The 15356-nt window shown below is 49.1% G+C and overlaps 1 protein-coding gene across 6 annotated transcripts in view; it reads right to left on the reverse strand.

The window, feature by feature from the left end:
- GSG1L (GSG1 like) overlaps window positions 1-15356 on the reverse strand; it is a 274733-nt gene that overhangs the window by 88409 nt on the left and 170968 nt on the right. For 3 of the 6 annotated variants that reach the window (XM_005591527.5, XM_045383080.3, XM_005591526.5), the window contains exon 3: window positions 6622-6774. The exons of the other annotated variants lie outside the window; for them this stretch is intronic. In XM_005591527.5, coding sequence (XP_005591584.1) covers window positions 6622-6774 — 153 coding nt within the window. The remainder of the gene's footprint in view (window positions 1-6621; window positions 6775-15356) is intronic. 6 annotated transcript variants of the gene reach the window in all.

Here is a 15356-nt window from a genome sequence, read left to right on the forward strand (position 1 = left end):
TCAGTTTATTCAAAGGCAGCTAGGAATAATAACAATAACAACCTGAAGTCGTGGGTGCAAAGCCCTGCTCAGAGCACTTCACCATGGCAGACTCTAGGGTTCAACGTGTTACTAGCTATGTGGCTGCAGGCAAGTCAGTTTTCTGATCTGAAGAATGAATATAATGTTAGTCTCTCTCTCTAGGAGGAGTAAAGAGATTAACACATGGCAGGCTTACCCCATGGCCAGCGCATAGTAGCAACTGTTAAAGAAAAAAAAAAGTTTTTTGAGAGACAGTCTTGTTCTGTTGTCCAGGCTGGAGTGCAGTGGCATGATCCTAGCTCACTGAAGCCTTAACTTTCTGGGCTCAAGGATCCTCCTGTCTTGGCATCCTGAATAGCTGTGTATTAGTCTGTTTTCACACAGCTAATAAAGACATACCCAAGACTGGGTAATTTACAAAAAAAAAGGAGTGTAATTGACTCACAGTTTTGTATGCCTTGGGAGGCCTCAGGAAACTTATAATCATGGTGGAAGGGGAAGCAAACATGCCCTTCTTCACATGTCAGCAGGAAAGAGAATGAGTTCTGAGCAAAGGAGGAAGCCCTTATGAAATCATCAGATCTCTTGAGAACTCACTCACTATTGTAAGAATAGCATGGGGGAAACTTCCCCCATGACTCAGTTACCTCCATCTGGTCTCACCCTTAACATGAGGAGATTATTACAATTCAAAGTGAGATTGGGGTGGGGACACAGAGCTAAACCATACCAAGCCGGGACTGGACTATAGGTTCACACCAATATGCCCAGCTATTTTTTTTTTTTTTTTTTTTTCATAGAGACAGGGTCTCACCATGTTGCCCAGGCTCATCTCAAACTCCTGACCTCAAGTGATCTTCCGCCTTCGGCCTCCCAAAGTGCTGGAGTTACAGGCATGAGCCATCACACCCAGCCCGTTAAAGAAAAACTTATCCAAACACTTTAGGTAAAAACAGTAATGAGGACTTATTCAAGAGGGACCACCGCCACGGGGGTTTGCAGTAATAGGGAGAGATCGGGCTCAACTCTGAATACAAGGACAAATGGAGATTCGTAGCCAAGGAGCAGGGTGGGGTTCACAGATGAAAATCACTATGGGTAAGGGTCTTCTGGCTAAACTGACTCAACAGGGTTTTTGCTGAAGGCATGCCAGGGTGATAACACAATCAGGGATGAGGGAGGAGGAATTTGATCAGACATCAAGGGTGGGGGGTTTCTGATAAACAGATGCAGCAGGATTCTTGCTAAAACGGGACTGAGTGGACCAAGGACAGAGCCCAAGATTGGGGTCTAGTCAGAAGGAGGACTCAGAGGACCCTGATTCAAACTGGGTCAAAGGAGAGAGTCTTTACTACATCTCGGTCAGTACTGGCTATTGTGATTAATCATGATGAATGAATGAATTATAATTCACTTGTCCTTCAGTATCCACAGGGGATTGGCTCTAGGACTCCCCATGGATACTAAAATCCAAGGATGCTCAAGTCCCTGACATAATTTGGGGCCCACACCTGTAATCTCAGCACTTTGGGAGGATGAGGAGGGAGGATTGCTTGAGGACAGGCGTTGAAGGCCAGCTTGGGCCAACATAGCAAGACCCCATCTTCAGAAAAAATTTAAAAATTAAAAAAAATTAGCTGGGCATGGTGCCACACACCTGTAGTCCCAGCTAGTCAGGAAGCTGGGGTGGGAGGATCACTTGAGCCCAGGAGGTTGAGGCTGCAGTGAGCTGTGATTGTGCCACTGCACTCCAGCCTGGGTGACAGAGCAAGACTCCGTCTTTAAAAATAATAATAAATTTTTTAACTTTTAAAAAATGGCTTAATATTTGCATATAACCTACATGCATCCCCCTGTGTACTTTAAATCATCTCTGGATTACTTGTAAAATCGAATACAATGTAAATTATATGTAAATAGTTGTTACACTGTATTGTTGTTAAATTTGTATTATTTTTAGTGTTGTATTGTTATTTTTTAATTGCTTTTTTCCCCCAAATGGTTTCCCTCTGGGGCTGGTGGAATCCACAGATGCAGAACCCACGGCTGCAGAGGGCTGACTGTAATTGGTTAGAGGAAGGGCTGCCCCAGTCTCCGCTTTCTCCACCACCCCAGAAGGCATTGGCCTTGGGCTGAGCTGGTTCGGCGGACTTCAGACCCCAGCCTCTCCCCATGGACCTGGCTGCTGGCCTCTGCCCAACCCTGCCTGCCAGCTCTTCCTAGACAGAAAGCCACACTTTCCTTCCCACAGGAGCAGAGCAGAAGCCTTCTCTACCTCCTCCAAGCCCCTCACCACCCCTTGCCCTGTTTCCAAGGGGCTCCCTTAAGACCAGCCTCCCATGTCTTCCTGGCCAGACGCCCAGCTCTCAGCAGCAGCCTCAAAGTTTATCTCCTCATATTGTGTCTCTCTCCTGTTTATCTTCTCCCAGGCATGAATACAAAATCCTTTCTCTCCACCACTTGCTACCTCAGTCTTATTCCATCATCTGGCTGCTACATACTTCTCAGTTACTGTTTTCTGAAGACTTAAAATCTTCGTCCTCCTGCCTGGTCACTCCTGCAGTGCAAGTCCGTGAAAAGAGCACAGGGCTTTGAAGCCAACTGGAGCGGGGTTTAATCCCAGCTCCGCACTGACCAGCTGCATGACCTTGGGCAAGTCAATTAACCTCCCTGAGCCTGGATTGTTTATCTGCCTGGAATTATGGCGACAATCTTATTTGCTTTCGCAGTGGGTCTCCCCACTAGGAGGAAACCTGGCTTGGTTTATTTGTTTTCTTGAGGGGTAGAGACTTTGAGAAGCCCTTGGAGGTAGAGGAAAGAGTCCCCCACCTCCGGCCCCACAAGGAGCCTGCTTGCAAGAACTGGTGGTGGCTGCCTGTGGCCAACGACAAACTTTTGTTTTGTGGCTGGAGTGAGCAGGTTGGGGGAAGAGCTGCATGCTTGGAAAAATGGAGGGGATTTTTTGATGTTTGGTGCAGGGGAAGAAAAGGAGAGATGAACCCATTGATGAAGGAGAGGGGGCCGGCTGCCTGCCCCCCGAGACATCACGCCCAAACTGTCTGAAACAGACTGGTCATCTCCCCTCCAGCCCCTTCCCCTTCTTCCCCATCTTAGCGAGACCACTGTTCACCCCATCCCAAGCCAAAAGACAGCCAAGGGATCTCCCAGGTCAGGGGCCCTCTGACCATCTGACCCCTTCTCAGAATAATGTTTTCCACTAGATAAAATGAAATACACAGTATAGAAGAAATCAGTTACATTGAAATACGGTTAGCAATATAGTCAAACAAACTTTTATAGGAATTTATGTGCCATTTTGTTAACATATGAAATGAGATTTGGTGGAAGCTCTAATAAGTATCATACTTTTTTTTTTTTTTTGAGACAGAGTCTTGCACTGTTCCCCAGGCTGGAGTGCAGTGGTGCGATCTCGGCTCACTGCAACCTCCACCTCCTGGGTTCAAGCGATTCTCCTGCCTCAGCCTCCTGAGTAGCTGGGGTTACAGGTGCGCACCACCATGCCCAGCTAATTTTTGTATTTTTAGTAGAAACTGGGTTTCGCCATGTTAGTCAGGCTGGTCTCGAACTCCCGACCTCGTGATCTGCCCTCCTCGGCCTCCCAAAGTGCTGGGATTACAGGCATGAGCCACTGTACCCGACCAAGTAACATACTTTTGAAGGAGTGCATTTTGAGGTAACTGCAGCTGTGGTGAGATTTCATGAAAAGTGTGGATGACTATTGGTGACTATGTCATGGGTCTCATTCCCACTACTGTGATTTGTTGGAGGAAGTGCTAAATTACAGTTAATTTTACGTTAGAAAAATAAAGATGTTATTTCCCCCAACTAGGTTCATGGACCTCCTAATTCTGTGCACTCCAAGCTGGAAACCCTTGACCTTGACTCTATTTTCCCCTAACCACCCACTCCCACCCGCCTCTCCTAACCAGTCCCCAAGCCCCACTGACTTTACCTCCTGCACGGTGGACTTGTCCCTGTCCTCACCCATTCTCCACTTGGGCCTTGTTGCTTTATATCAATATGACTCCCGCTGCCTCCTGGCTGGCCTTGTTACCTCCGTTCTTGCTCGACTTCATCTGTGCTCCACCCTGAACCCAGAGAGATCATCCCTAATATGGTTTGGCTGTGTCCCCACCCAAATCTCATCTTGAACTGTAGTTCCCATAATTCCCACGTGTCATGGGAGGGACCCAGTGGGAGGTAATGGAATCATGGGGGCAGGTCTTTCTCATGCTGTTCTCCTGATAGTGAGTCTCATGAGAGCTGATGGTTTTATGAAGGGCAGTTCCCCTGCACACACTCTCTTGCCTGCCGCCATGTAAGACATGACTTTGCTCCTCATTTGCCTTCAACCACGATTGTGAGGCCTCCCCAGCCATGTGGATCTGTGAGTCCATTAAACTTCTCTATAAATTACCCAGTCTCGGGTATGTCTTTATTAGCAGTGTGAAATGGACTAATACAATCCCCAAATGCAAACCTGACCATGTTGCCCCTTGCTCCACACTCTTCAGTGGCTCCTTATTGCCTATATGGTAAAATCCAAAGACCTCTATAAAGCACTGACACCCTCACAAACCTCTCCAGCTTCATCTCTCAACATACCTCCTCTCCCTACTCCCAGTCTTCCCACCATTCTGAGCTATGTGAAGTTCCCAGAATATGCTGCATCATCAGGCCTTTGCTTACGCTGTCCACTCCACCTGGAATGCCCTCCTCAAGTTGTCCAACAAGCAGACTCTTACTTATTTTCCAAGTCTCACTCAAATGTTGCCTTCCCCGTGCCAACCCCACTCATCCCCACTCCCTGGGCAAATGTGGGTGCCCCTCCCACAGGGCTGTTAACACACCCAGTCCATAGAAGTCAACATGCCATGCTAGAATCATCTGATGAATACGTCTCTCCACAAGATCGCAAACTTGGCCAACCGTGGTTGCTTATGCCTGTAATCCCAGTGCTTTGAGAGGCTGAAGCAGGAGGATTACTTGAGCCTGGGAGTTGGAGACTAGCCTGGGCAACATAGCAAGACCCTATCTCTACCAGAAAAAAAATTTTTTTTAATTAGCTGAGCGTGGTGGGGGGGGATGGGAGTTGCCTATAATCTCAGTTACTCAGGAGGCTAAGATGGAAGTATCGCTTGAGCCCTGAAGGTTAAGGCTGCAGTGAGCCATGATTGCACCACTGCTCTCCAGCCTAGGCAACAAAGCAAGACCTATTTCAAAAAAAAAAAAAAAAAGAGATTGAGAGAGAGAGAGAGAGAGAGAAAGGCTTTATGAGGGCAAGGACTAAGTCTTTTTCCTTAAACTCCCCCAAACAAGCACAGTGCCCAGTTAGGCCTTTAGTGAATGTTGGTTGAGTAAATAAATAAAAGATGGAGGGGAAAAAAGAATAAACAAGCTCTCCATCCTTGGACTGCTGAGGATGGGGTGCACGGGGATGGTGTGCTTGGAGGCCGAATCCCACGTTGTCTGTGTGTGGTGACAACTGTTCTATTTTTCCCCTTTTCTTTACTATGATGATTGGATTTCCCACATCCTGGGGATGACAGATTGGCACATTTTGATCTATGGCGTGTGCTCTGATTTCTTGAATGCAGCTCTATTCTTTGCAAGATCCCTCCGTCAAATGTACATACCTCAATTAGGAGAGATTGCTTCCCTTACCAAGAGGCTCATCATTTCGGTTTCATTAAATAGAGAGTTCTTCCAATGCGTGAAGAATAGGATTAAATTTATAGAAATTCAATTTACACTCAGCCTTTTAGGAACAAATGTCTCACACAGCCAAGCCACTGCTCTGTCTGCCAGGCCTCCTGACGTTCTAGTTTCTAGGCTTCCTTTATTCCCTTCCTGCGTAATCCCAGCTTAACCCCTGATGACCTGGATCCGCTGCAGCGACCCTGGGCACCTGCCCACCAAATCTAAGTGTTTGCTTGGAATCATCTGTCTCCATCTTCCTGAGTCCTATGAAGCAGCTGACGGTCCCATTCTTCCTGAAACCCTCAAAATCCCTGGCTCTGTGGCCTTTCCCCACAATCCCTGCCCAGCACACCCTTGCCCTTGAGTTTCTGGATGTGTTTGACCATTCAACTTCCAACGCAGCCTCTCCACATGGAGTTCTCAAAGCCAGATGAGCTCAGGAAGAGGAGTGATGTGCCGTCCACCCCAAAGCGGCTTCTCTTTTATATCCCAGGGAAAGGCGGCACAGTCAGCCTATTCTGTACAACCACCTCCCTCCCTGACACTGCAAATCCAATCCATCACAGACCAGGTGGCACTGATCTCCTGAAGACATCTCAAGTTCATCTGCCTCTCCCTCCCACACGTGTTATGCTCCTTGAGGTCTGGGACTGCCTACTTTTGTTCATTACTATAACCTTAGTACCTGGTCCGGCGTCTGGCACGTGCTAGATACTCAGTCAATATGCATTGGCCGTTTTTTACAAATGCTAAAACTCAGGCTCACAAAGAGAAGTGACTTGTCCAGTGCCTCCCGGTTGGTACAACCAGGGCTTACTCCAAGGGCAGCACCCTTTCTCGCCGCTGCTCTGAGAGGCCACGGGACCGGCCATGCCTTACCTGAGAGCACCGTGAAGACAGCCGCGAAGGCATTGAGCTTGAGCCCGTCGATGACATTGCTGGAGTGGAAGAGCTCGAGACACATGAGGCTGAAGCCAACCACCAGTAGCAGAATGTACAGCACCTCGGAGACCACAGACAGCCACAGGACCCCTGTCCAACAGAGGCAGAGAGGCCGTGAGACGAGGGGCAACCCGAGATGGCTCACCCTGTGCCTATTCCTCCCACACCAGCGGAGGGTAGCAAGTCATTTTAGAATAGACCCTGGTTCTGGGGGATGTCCTGATTGATGACGGAAGACTGTCTTGGCCGTCCCATCCTGGTCTGCAGGGGCCGGCTTAGGGACCCAAGCTTAAGTCAGCATTCTCTGGATGCCCATTACTGGGGAAGAACTTTTATCCTGTGGCTGGACCAGGGGCTCCCTTTCTTTCTCATGGGTTAGATGATCACCACTGAGAGCCAGCTTGCGGCTATGAAGCCACCAGTTTAGGGTGAAGCTGACACTGTAGATGCAGATAAAAGTGATGGAATGATGGCTTCATCAGACCAACCACCAGCCCTGGGAGCTGCCCTGTTCTGGGCTTCATGAGATACACTGCTGTACGGTTAGGCCAGTTAGTGTGAGGTTCTGTGTTACTTCCAACTATACATTTTGTTTTGTTCTTGTTTGTTTGTTTGTTTTTGTGATGGTTTTTTTGAGAAAGGGTGTCACTCTGTCACCCAGGCTGAAGTGCAGTGGTGCGATCACGGTTCACTGCAGCCTCAAACTCCTGGGCTCAAGCCACCCTGCCACCTCAGCCTCCCAAGTAGATGGAAATATGGAAGTGCACCACCACACCCAGCTAATTTTTTTATTTTTTGTAGAGATGCGGTCTTGCCACATGCCGTTCTCAAACTCCTGGGCTCAAGCTATTTGCCTGCCTAGCTTCCCTAAGTACTGGGATTACGAGCCAGCACACCTGGCCACCTGCAGCTCTAAGTATGCCACCTCACACACACAGCAGGCTTGCCCTCAAGGGACACCTACACTTTTATCTGCCCTGCATCCTACCCCACATTTTTTCTAGAACCCACTATTGCTACTCCCACGTGGTTCTCCCAGTTAGCCCTGTTCTGGTGGGGTCCTGCCCTCCTGGCATAGCTAATTGGTCCAGTATGATAATCTGACTTATAATTGACCAATCAAAGTCTTCTTCTAGGTATCTGCACTTAGATCCACTGAAGTAGACCAGGAAAGAGCAGTTCGGATGGGAGTCTGAGCATTCTGACCACGTGAGCACCTGGTTCCAGCTGTTCCTGAAGGCCACCTGCACGCCTGTCCTTCCAGTAGTTTGGCAGTTCAAACTTTCTTTGTATTCCCTGAGATAGCACAGCTCCCTTTCCCTACAAGGTCCAAATTGGATTACCATCATTTGCCATCTGGTTTAGGGGGCATCTGCTGTTTTTCCTACCCATGTTGTAATGATTCCTGCATGCTTTTTACCAGGAGAGCCTCTTTCTTCTCTGTCTGCGTAGTTCCTTTGCAGCTGACCCACATCTGGGCTCCATGCTGGGACACATGACTCAGATCTAGCCAGTCAGAGTGCCGTGTCCCTCCAACTCCAGTCATTGGTTCAGGAGTGAACTTCTGTATGCCTCAGTTCCTTCATCTGTAAAATGGGGGTAATGGACAGGCGTGGTGGCTCATGCCTATAATCCCAGCACTTTGGCAGGCTGAAGCAGATGGATCACTTGAAGTCAGGAGTTCAAGACTAACCTGGTCAACATGGTAAAGCCCTATCTCTACTAAAAATATAAAAATTAGCCGGGCGTGGTGGCATGCACCTGTAATACCAGCTGCTTGGGAGGCTGAGGCAGGAGAATCGCTTGAACCTGGGAGGCGGAGGTTGCAGTGAGCCAAGATAGCACCACTGCACTCCAGCCAAGGTGACAGAGTGAGACTCTGTCTCGAAAAATAAAAAAATAAAATGGGGGTAATAACACCTGTCTTGCAGTGTTGTGGTGATATGAGCATTCAGTTGCACAGCAATGTAAGGAGCTTATGATTAGCACATAGTAAGAGCTCAAGTCATTTGTACTATTACAGTTTTTTTTAGAAGAACATAATGGGGATATATCCAATGGGGAATGGAAATACAGCCCAGGGGCTCTTGTCGAGGTCAAGGCTAGAGATAGAGTCAACAGGGAGAAATGAAATTGTGAGGGCACATATGATTTCTGAAAGCAAAAGTAGCGAATAGAAGATGGAACTGGGAACATCCCCATGGCTTGCCTTCCAGGTCACACTAGTCATGTGGTCCCCCAAGACCCACACTTTAGAGAAAGAACTACAGACCAGGCATGGGCAGTCAGACATGGACCCATGACCCAGGTCTACTGAATAAGACTCAGCCTCAGGACTTTTGCAGGAACTACTGGGAAAGAGAAATTCGCCCTTCCTTCTTTCCTTCCTTCCTTCCTTCCTTTCTTCCTTCCTTCCTTCCTTCCTTCCTTCCTTCCTTCCTTCCTTCCTTCCTTCCTTCTTTCCTCCCTTCCTCCCTTCCTCCCTTCCTTTCTCTTTCTTTCTCTTTCTCTCTTTCTCTCTTTCTTTCTTTTTCTTTCTGAGACTGGGTCTCACCCTGTCACCCAGGCTGCAGCACAGTGATGTGATCATAGCTCACTGCAACCTCCACCTCCTGGGCTCAAGCGATCTTCCCACCTTAGCTTCCTGAGTAGCTGGGACTACAGACATGCACCACCATGCCCAGCTTATTTTTATATTTTTGTAGAGATGGGGTTTCACCATGTTGTGCCAGCAGGTCTCGAACTCCTAAGCTCAAGTGAACATCTTCCCTTGGCCTCCCAAAGTGGTGGGACTGCAGGCATGCACCACCACGCCCAGCCCTAGAAGCCTTTTATTTCTACCAGGTTTGAGGCTAGAAGGATGTAAAGATGGAATTGACTGAATCACCAGATGGCAACAGCCTTCCTGAGAGTGAACCCAGTGCCAAGGGAGGCAGAGCCAAGAGCTGGAGGAAGAGTGCGTCCTGATGACATTGTTTGAGCCCCCTGGATCCAGCCATGCCTGAAGCTGCCAGTCCTTTGTTCTTTCAATCACATGAACCAATTAATTCTTTGTCTTTGCCCATGCCAGTTCGAGGAGAATTTCCATCACAACCAGGAGTCCTTATCTCCAGCTTTTCTGTTCTCCGAAGCTGTCGAACATGTCCTTTTCTAGCTCTCTGCCTTTGCACAAGTTGTTCCTTCCACCTGGAATGTCCCAGGGACATCCAAGAAATACTATTTATCAAATAAAACAGATAAACAGTAAATTCTGAGTCCCTACCTGCTCCCTGACGAAGAACCCAGATGCTGAAACACCCACTATCACTCCTAGCACAACATTGCTTTTAGAGTCTCAGAGAACTTTTCTTCTTCCTCCCTTTTTTTCTTTTCTTTTATTTTTCCCCCCTACCAAAATATCACATCTCCTGGGCAATTCCTTGGATTTTTGTAAGAGAATAATGTGCTCTTGGCAGCCTGGATGCTGTTAAAACACCCCCTGGCACCGCACACTCACAGCCTCCGAGCCCTTCGCTGGCCCAAGGCCCACCAGGCAGCGGGGAGCAAAGCAGGAAATTCAGGGAGCGCTGAGCCTGCAGGAGGGTGGCTGACACCCAGGAGATTTCATCCCCAACCCAACAGTCTTTACCTCGGAGCTGCTGATGCTCCTCTCACTGGGTTTCCAGCCCCTGCTGGTTCTGGCAAGGACTGCTGCTCATCATGGCACTGCTCACTGACTCAGCTGCCTCCCCCGCGCAGCCTCCACACCACAGGGGGTGCGGTCAACCCTGCCCACGTGGGCCCCGGGCCAGGACGCTGCCCCCACACCTCCCCTCACAGCAGGGCCCAGCTCTGCTCTTTCAGAAGTGATGGGAGATAGGCCAGAGCTCGGAGGTGGCGATGCTCCGGAAGTAACTTAACCATGGGGAAACAGGCATGGGTACCCCGATGCCTGGCAGGGTTGTGGGTGCTTTATTTATTTATTTATTTATGACAGACTGTCACTCTGTCACCCAGGCTGGAGTGCAGTGACACTACCTCGGCTCACTGCAACTTCCACCTTCCAGGTTCAAGTAATTCTCCTGCGTCAGCCTCCCGAGTAGCTGGGATTGCAGGCAACCGCCACCGTGCCCAGCTAATTTTTGTATTTTTGGTAGAGATTGGGTTTCACCATGTTGGTCAGGCTTGTCTCGAACTCCTGACCTCAAATGATCCACCCGCCTTGGCCTTCCAAAGTGCTGGGATTACAGGCCTGAGTTGCACCTGGCTGGATTGTGCTTAGACAGATAGATAGATATAGATATAGATATAGATATAGATATAGATATAGATATAGATATAGATATACAGATTTTTTTTTTGAGATAGGATCTTGCCCTTTGTCCAGGCTGGAGTGCAGTGGCATGATCATAGCTCACTATAGCCACTAACTCCTGGGTTCCTGGGTTCAGGCCATCTTCCTGCCTCAGCCTCCATAGTAGTTGTGACTAAAGATAAGTGCCACCATGCCCAACTAATTTATTTATTTTTGTAGAGACAGGGTCTCACTATGTTGCTCAGGCTGGTCTCGAACTCTCAGCCTCAAGAGATCCTCCCGCCTCGGCCTCCCAAGGCCTCCCAGGTGTGCCTGGCCGAGTTGTGCTTTTCCAGCTAGATTGCTAGATTTATTTCCTTATCTTCTTACTGGGCTTGGGAGTATCTGTCTGCGAGTTTCAGCCCACTCCAGCCAAGGAAATTAATAACCATAATGATTGTTCTTGTTATAATTGTCACAATAAGGGCTGATAGTTATAAGGTCTTTATTATGCGCCAAGTCAAAAAGAAGGATGTTGGTGTCCCGCCCAGTCTCCTAGGCTCTCTTTTTAGAGTTTCTGTCTTTAGAGGATTGTCTTTGGGCAACCAGAGCCAAGTTTTTCTATCTTTGTTTAGAAAATGACTGGGAACTTACACTTCCCTCTTAGGTGCCATCAACACATGACTGACCAGCAGGGTCCTGTCCTGTGGCTCTGGCTAGGACAACGCTGAGCTGTGACCCACACTGCAAAGCCCCCGTGGGGTCAGACTGGACTGACACCATCCCTTGCTTTCCTTTCTCCCTTCCCTGTCCTGCAGCTTCAGTTCCCTTACCAGTCTCCCCAGGGAGCATTTCCTTCACCAATGACTTTGCACCCAAATACTCATCTTACACTGTGCCTCTAGATAATCCGATCTCAGACACAAAAATTCATGTGGATTGTATCCCCAAATCTTCCTAACAGCCCTGCAAGGTAGCAATGCATCACCCATTTTGCAGACAAGAAAACTCAGCTTCTGAGGGATTAAGCAACTGCTCTACACACCTAGGTAGTGACATAGTCTGGATTCAAACTCACACCTCTGTGACTCCAGGAACCATGGTCAGCAAGGAGGCTGTCATCAGGACAGAGTGGCCACTTGGAAACCATATTCTCCCGCTCTTAGCAGATTGCTGCGGCCGGTCTGGCTGTGGGGCGTAGGATTCCCTAGTCAAGGCTTCCATTCAAGATATTCTCTGGAGTCCCAAGCAATTCTGGAACCAGGTGTCCAGAAAAGGGTGGCCACTGAGTGGGATGGAGTGGCCCTTCGGTTCTCAGGGATCCTGTACCAGCCAGCCACCTGGTGTGATGGAGAAGGAGGCTACAGGGTAGAGAAGGCAATCTGGAGGATTCTTGGAAGCCAGGCTGGGGAAACGGGACTTGACCTGCGTTCAGGGGCAGGTGAGGGGCTTAGCCAGGGAGCCCTGTATGCTGAGAAGAGAGTGAAGAATGGATGGACAGGATGGAAAGAGCTCCTGGGGACTTCCGCTGCACTCCATGAGAGAGATGATGGTGACCCGGACTGTGGCCACAATGGGAATGAGGACAAGTAGGTAAACTGATAACCCCTGAGGGTTGGACTCAGTGGGCTGTGCACCTATGAACTTGGTGGCAAAGGAGAGGGAGGAGGCCACACTGCTGCCATGTTCCTGGCTTGGACACCTGAGCAGATGATGGCGTTCCTCACTGAGCATGGAACACTGCTAAGGCAGGAGGACAATGACATGCAGAGCCTACATGAGCCGTGGAACATCCAGCAGGGATGTCCATGAGTTGGAGCTCAGACAGGTGTGGGACACTGGCAAGACTCAGCACTCCCTGCGTATCTGCTGTGATTGTCAGAAGGTAGTTGGAGCCAACAGGATGCCTCTGAACCCACGTGGGAGGCGGGATTCCAGGGGACATCAATACTTAAGGGGAGGGAGCAGTGGTGGGGGCTGTGAAGGTGCGGCAGGCACAGCCAGTGCCCCCAGCCTGCCCATGGCCCTTGGGGGCATATTTCCACCTGCTGGCCCCTGTGTCTCTGCCTGGGGGCTTGTCCTGGCCACCAGAGCCCACCTCCACCCAGCTTTGAGACAGGCTGGACGTGCCGGGGGATGTACACCAACCTGCCCCCATCCCCAGCAGCAGCCCTCCCCGAGTGCTGAGTGCCAGCTGGCGAATAAGTCCCAGAAGCTGGGTGCCACTGGGGGCTGTGAGCTACACATTCCTGTTTCCCACCAGGGGACAAGTGCTTTAAGGCGGTGTTGAGTCACAACGTTAAATTGTCTAAACCAAAGAGTGAAAAAGTGATTCTCTTTCCCCTGATTTTTAACGTTCTTATTACCTCAATCAAAAGAATCTCTGTGTGGTGCTAATAGGTCCTTAACACCTTTCTAACACTTGTCAATTTTTTTAAAGCAGACGCAAGGCTGGCCTCAGGCTCAGAGACTTCCATAGTTTCTAGCCAGATTGAGTAACATTTTTTATTATTTGTTATTATTAATTGTTTATTTTTGAGACAAAGTCTTGCTTTATCACCCAGGCTGGAGTGCATGGTGCAGTGGCTGGATCATGGCTCACTGCAGCCTTAACCTCCTGGGCACCAGTGATTCTACTGCTTTGGCTTCCCAAGTAGCTGGAACTACAGGCACTCACCACCACACCCCACTAATTTTTAATTTTTGTTTTTTAGAGACAGGGTGTCACTATGTTGCTCAGGCTGGTCTGAAACGCCTGGGCTCGAGCCATCCTCCTGCCTCAGCCTCCCAAAGCTCTGGAATTATAAGCATGAGCCACCGTGCCTGGCCTCAGATTCTCTTAACCCTTCTCACTCCACTGTAAGGAGTTTCTTTCATTAAAGTGTCTTCACTTGAACTATTTGGGGGATTCTGTTTTCTGCAGGGACCCTCAGTGACAGATTTTTTTTTTTTTATGCAAGGGACTCTGATTTCCAGTGAGAATGGTGGTCTAAGCCAGTGGTCTAAGCACACACTGAGGGCCCGACCAGCAGCACCAGGCTCACCTGGGCACTTGTAGTACAAATTCTCAGGCCCCAGCCCAGACCTGTGGAATCAGAAACTCTGAGAGTAGGACTCATTCTGTGTTTGAATGGACCCTCCAGGTGATGTTGATATGCAATCCAATTTGAGAACCAGGAATCTAAAGTCCCGTTTTTAAATGTACATGTAAAAAATGAGGCCGAATGCAGTGGCTCAAGCCTCTAATCCCAGAGGCCAAGGTGGGAGGATCGCTTGAGCCCAGGAGATCGAGACCAGCCTGGGCAAAATAGCGAGATCTCATCTCTACAAAAATTTTAAAAACTAGCCAGGCATGGTGGCGCGTGCCTGTAGCCCCAGCTACTTGAGAGGTTGAGGTGGGAGGGATCACTGGAGCCCAGGAGATTGTGGCTGCAGTGAACTACGATCCTGTCACTGCACTCTAGCCTAGATAACAGAAGCGTGACCCTGTCTCAAAAATAAAAAATAAAAAAATGAGTCACCTTGGTTGGGCTTGGTGGCTCACGCCTGTAATCCCAGCACTTTAGGAGGCCGAGGCAGGCAGATGACCTGAGGTCAGGAGTTTGAGACCAGCCTGGTCAACATGGTGAAACCCCGTTTCTACTAAAAATACAGAAATTAGCCGGGTGTGGTGGTGGGCACCTGTAATCCCAGCTACTTGGGAGGCTAAGGCAGGAGAATCACTTGAATCCGGGAGGTGGAGGTTGCAGTGAGCCGAGATCGTGCCATTGCACTCCAGCCTGAGTGACAGAGGGAGACTCGGTCTCAAAAAAAAAAAAAAAAAAAAAAAAAAGTCACCTTCAGGAAAAACTAAGTCAATGCTAGAAAACAAAAGTAGGTGTTGGCGTCAGGCAAATAAAAGGCAGTATGGGCATAATTAAACAATCGGGAACCGATGCAGAATGCCTGGGCTGTGATGAACGCTCACTTTTCTTCTTAGTGCTATGGAATGCAAGCTCGCGGAAGGACAGGAAGTCAGAACAGACAGCCTCCCAGCAGGCCCGGCAACGCCTTGCCTTGGTGACTCCAGGAAAGGCTCCATAATGGTGGGGATGATGGTCCCAAGTCTCCGAAACTTGCACTAATGGTTCAATTTGCGGCAGAGAACAGGTGACCTTCAGGGGGCAGAAGGAATGAAATGATTTCTCATCAGGTGCGGAGCCGGGAGGTGACAGCCGATCCTGTTAGCTGCACTTTTTGCCTTTTTAAAAAACAGCTTTGTGACGCCAACTCTGACCCTTCATTGCTGGGACTGATGGGTTTGCAGGAATGATTTCCCGTTCGTCCTGGATCCCTCCCTTACTGAGAGAGCTTCCAGGGCCAGATCCTTGACTGAGTGAAAAAAGATGGGTGGGAACTA

The sequence above is a fragment of the Macaca fascicularis genome, chromosome 20 (genome assembly GCF_037993035.2).
Source record: "Macaca fascicularis isolate 582-1 chromosome 20, T2T-MFA8v1.1".
Lineage (NCBI taxonomy): Eukaryota > Metazoa > Chordata > Mammalia > Primates > Cercopithecidae > Macaca > Macaca fascicularis.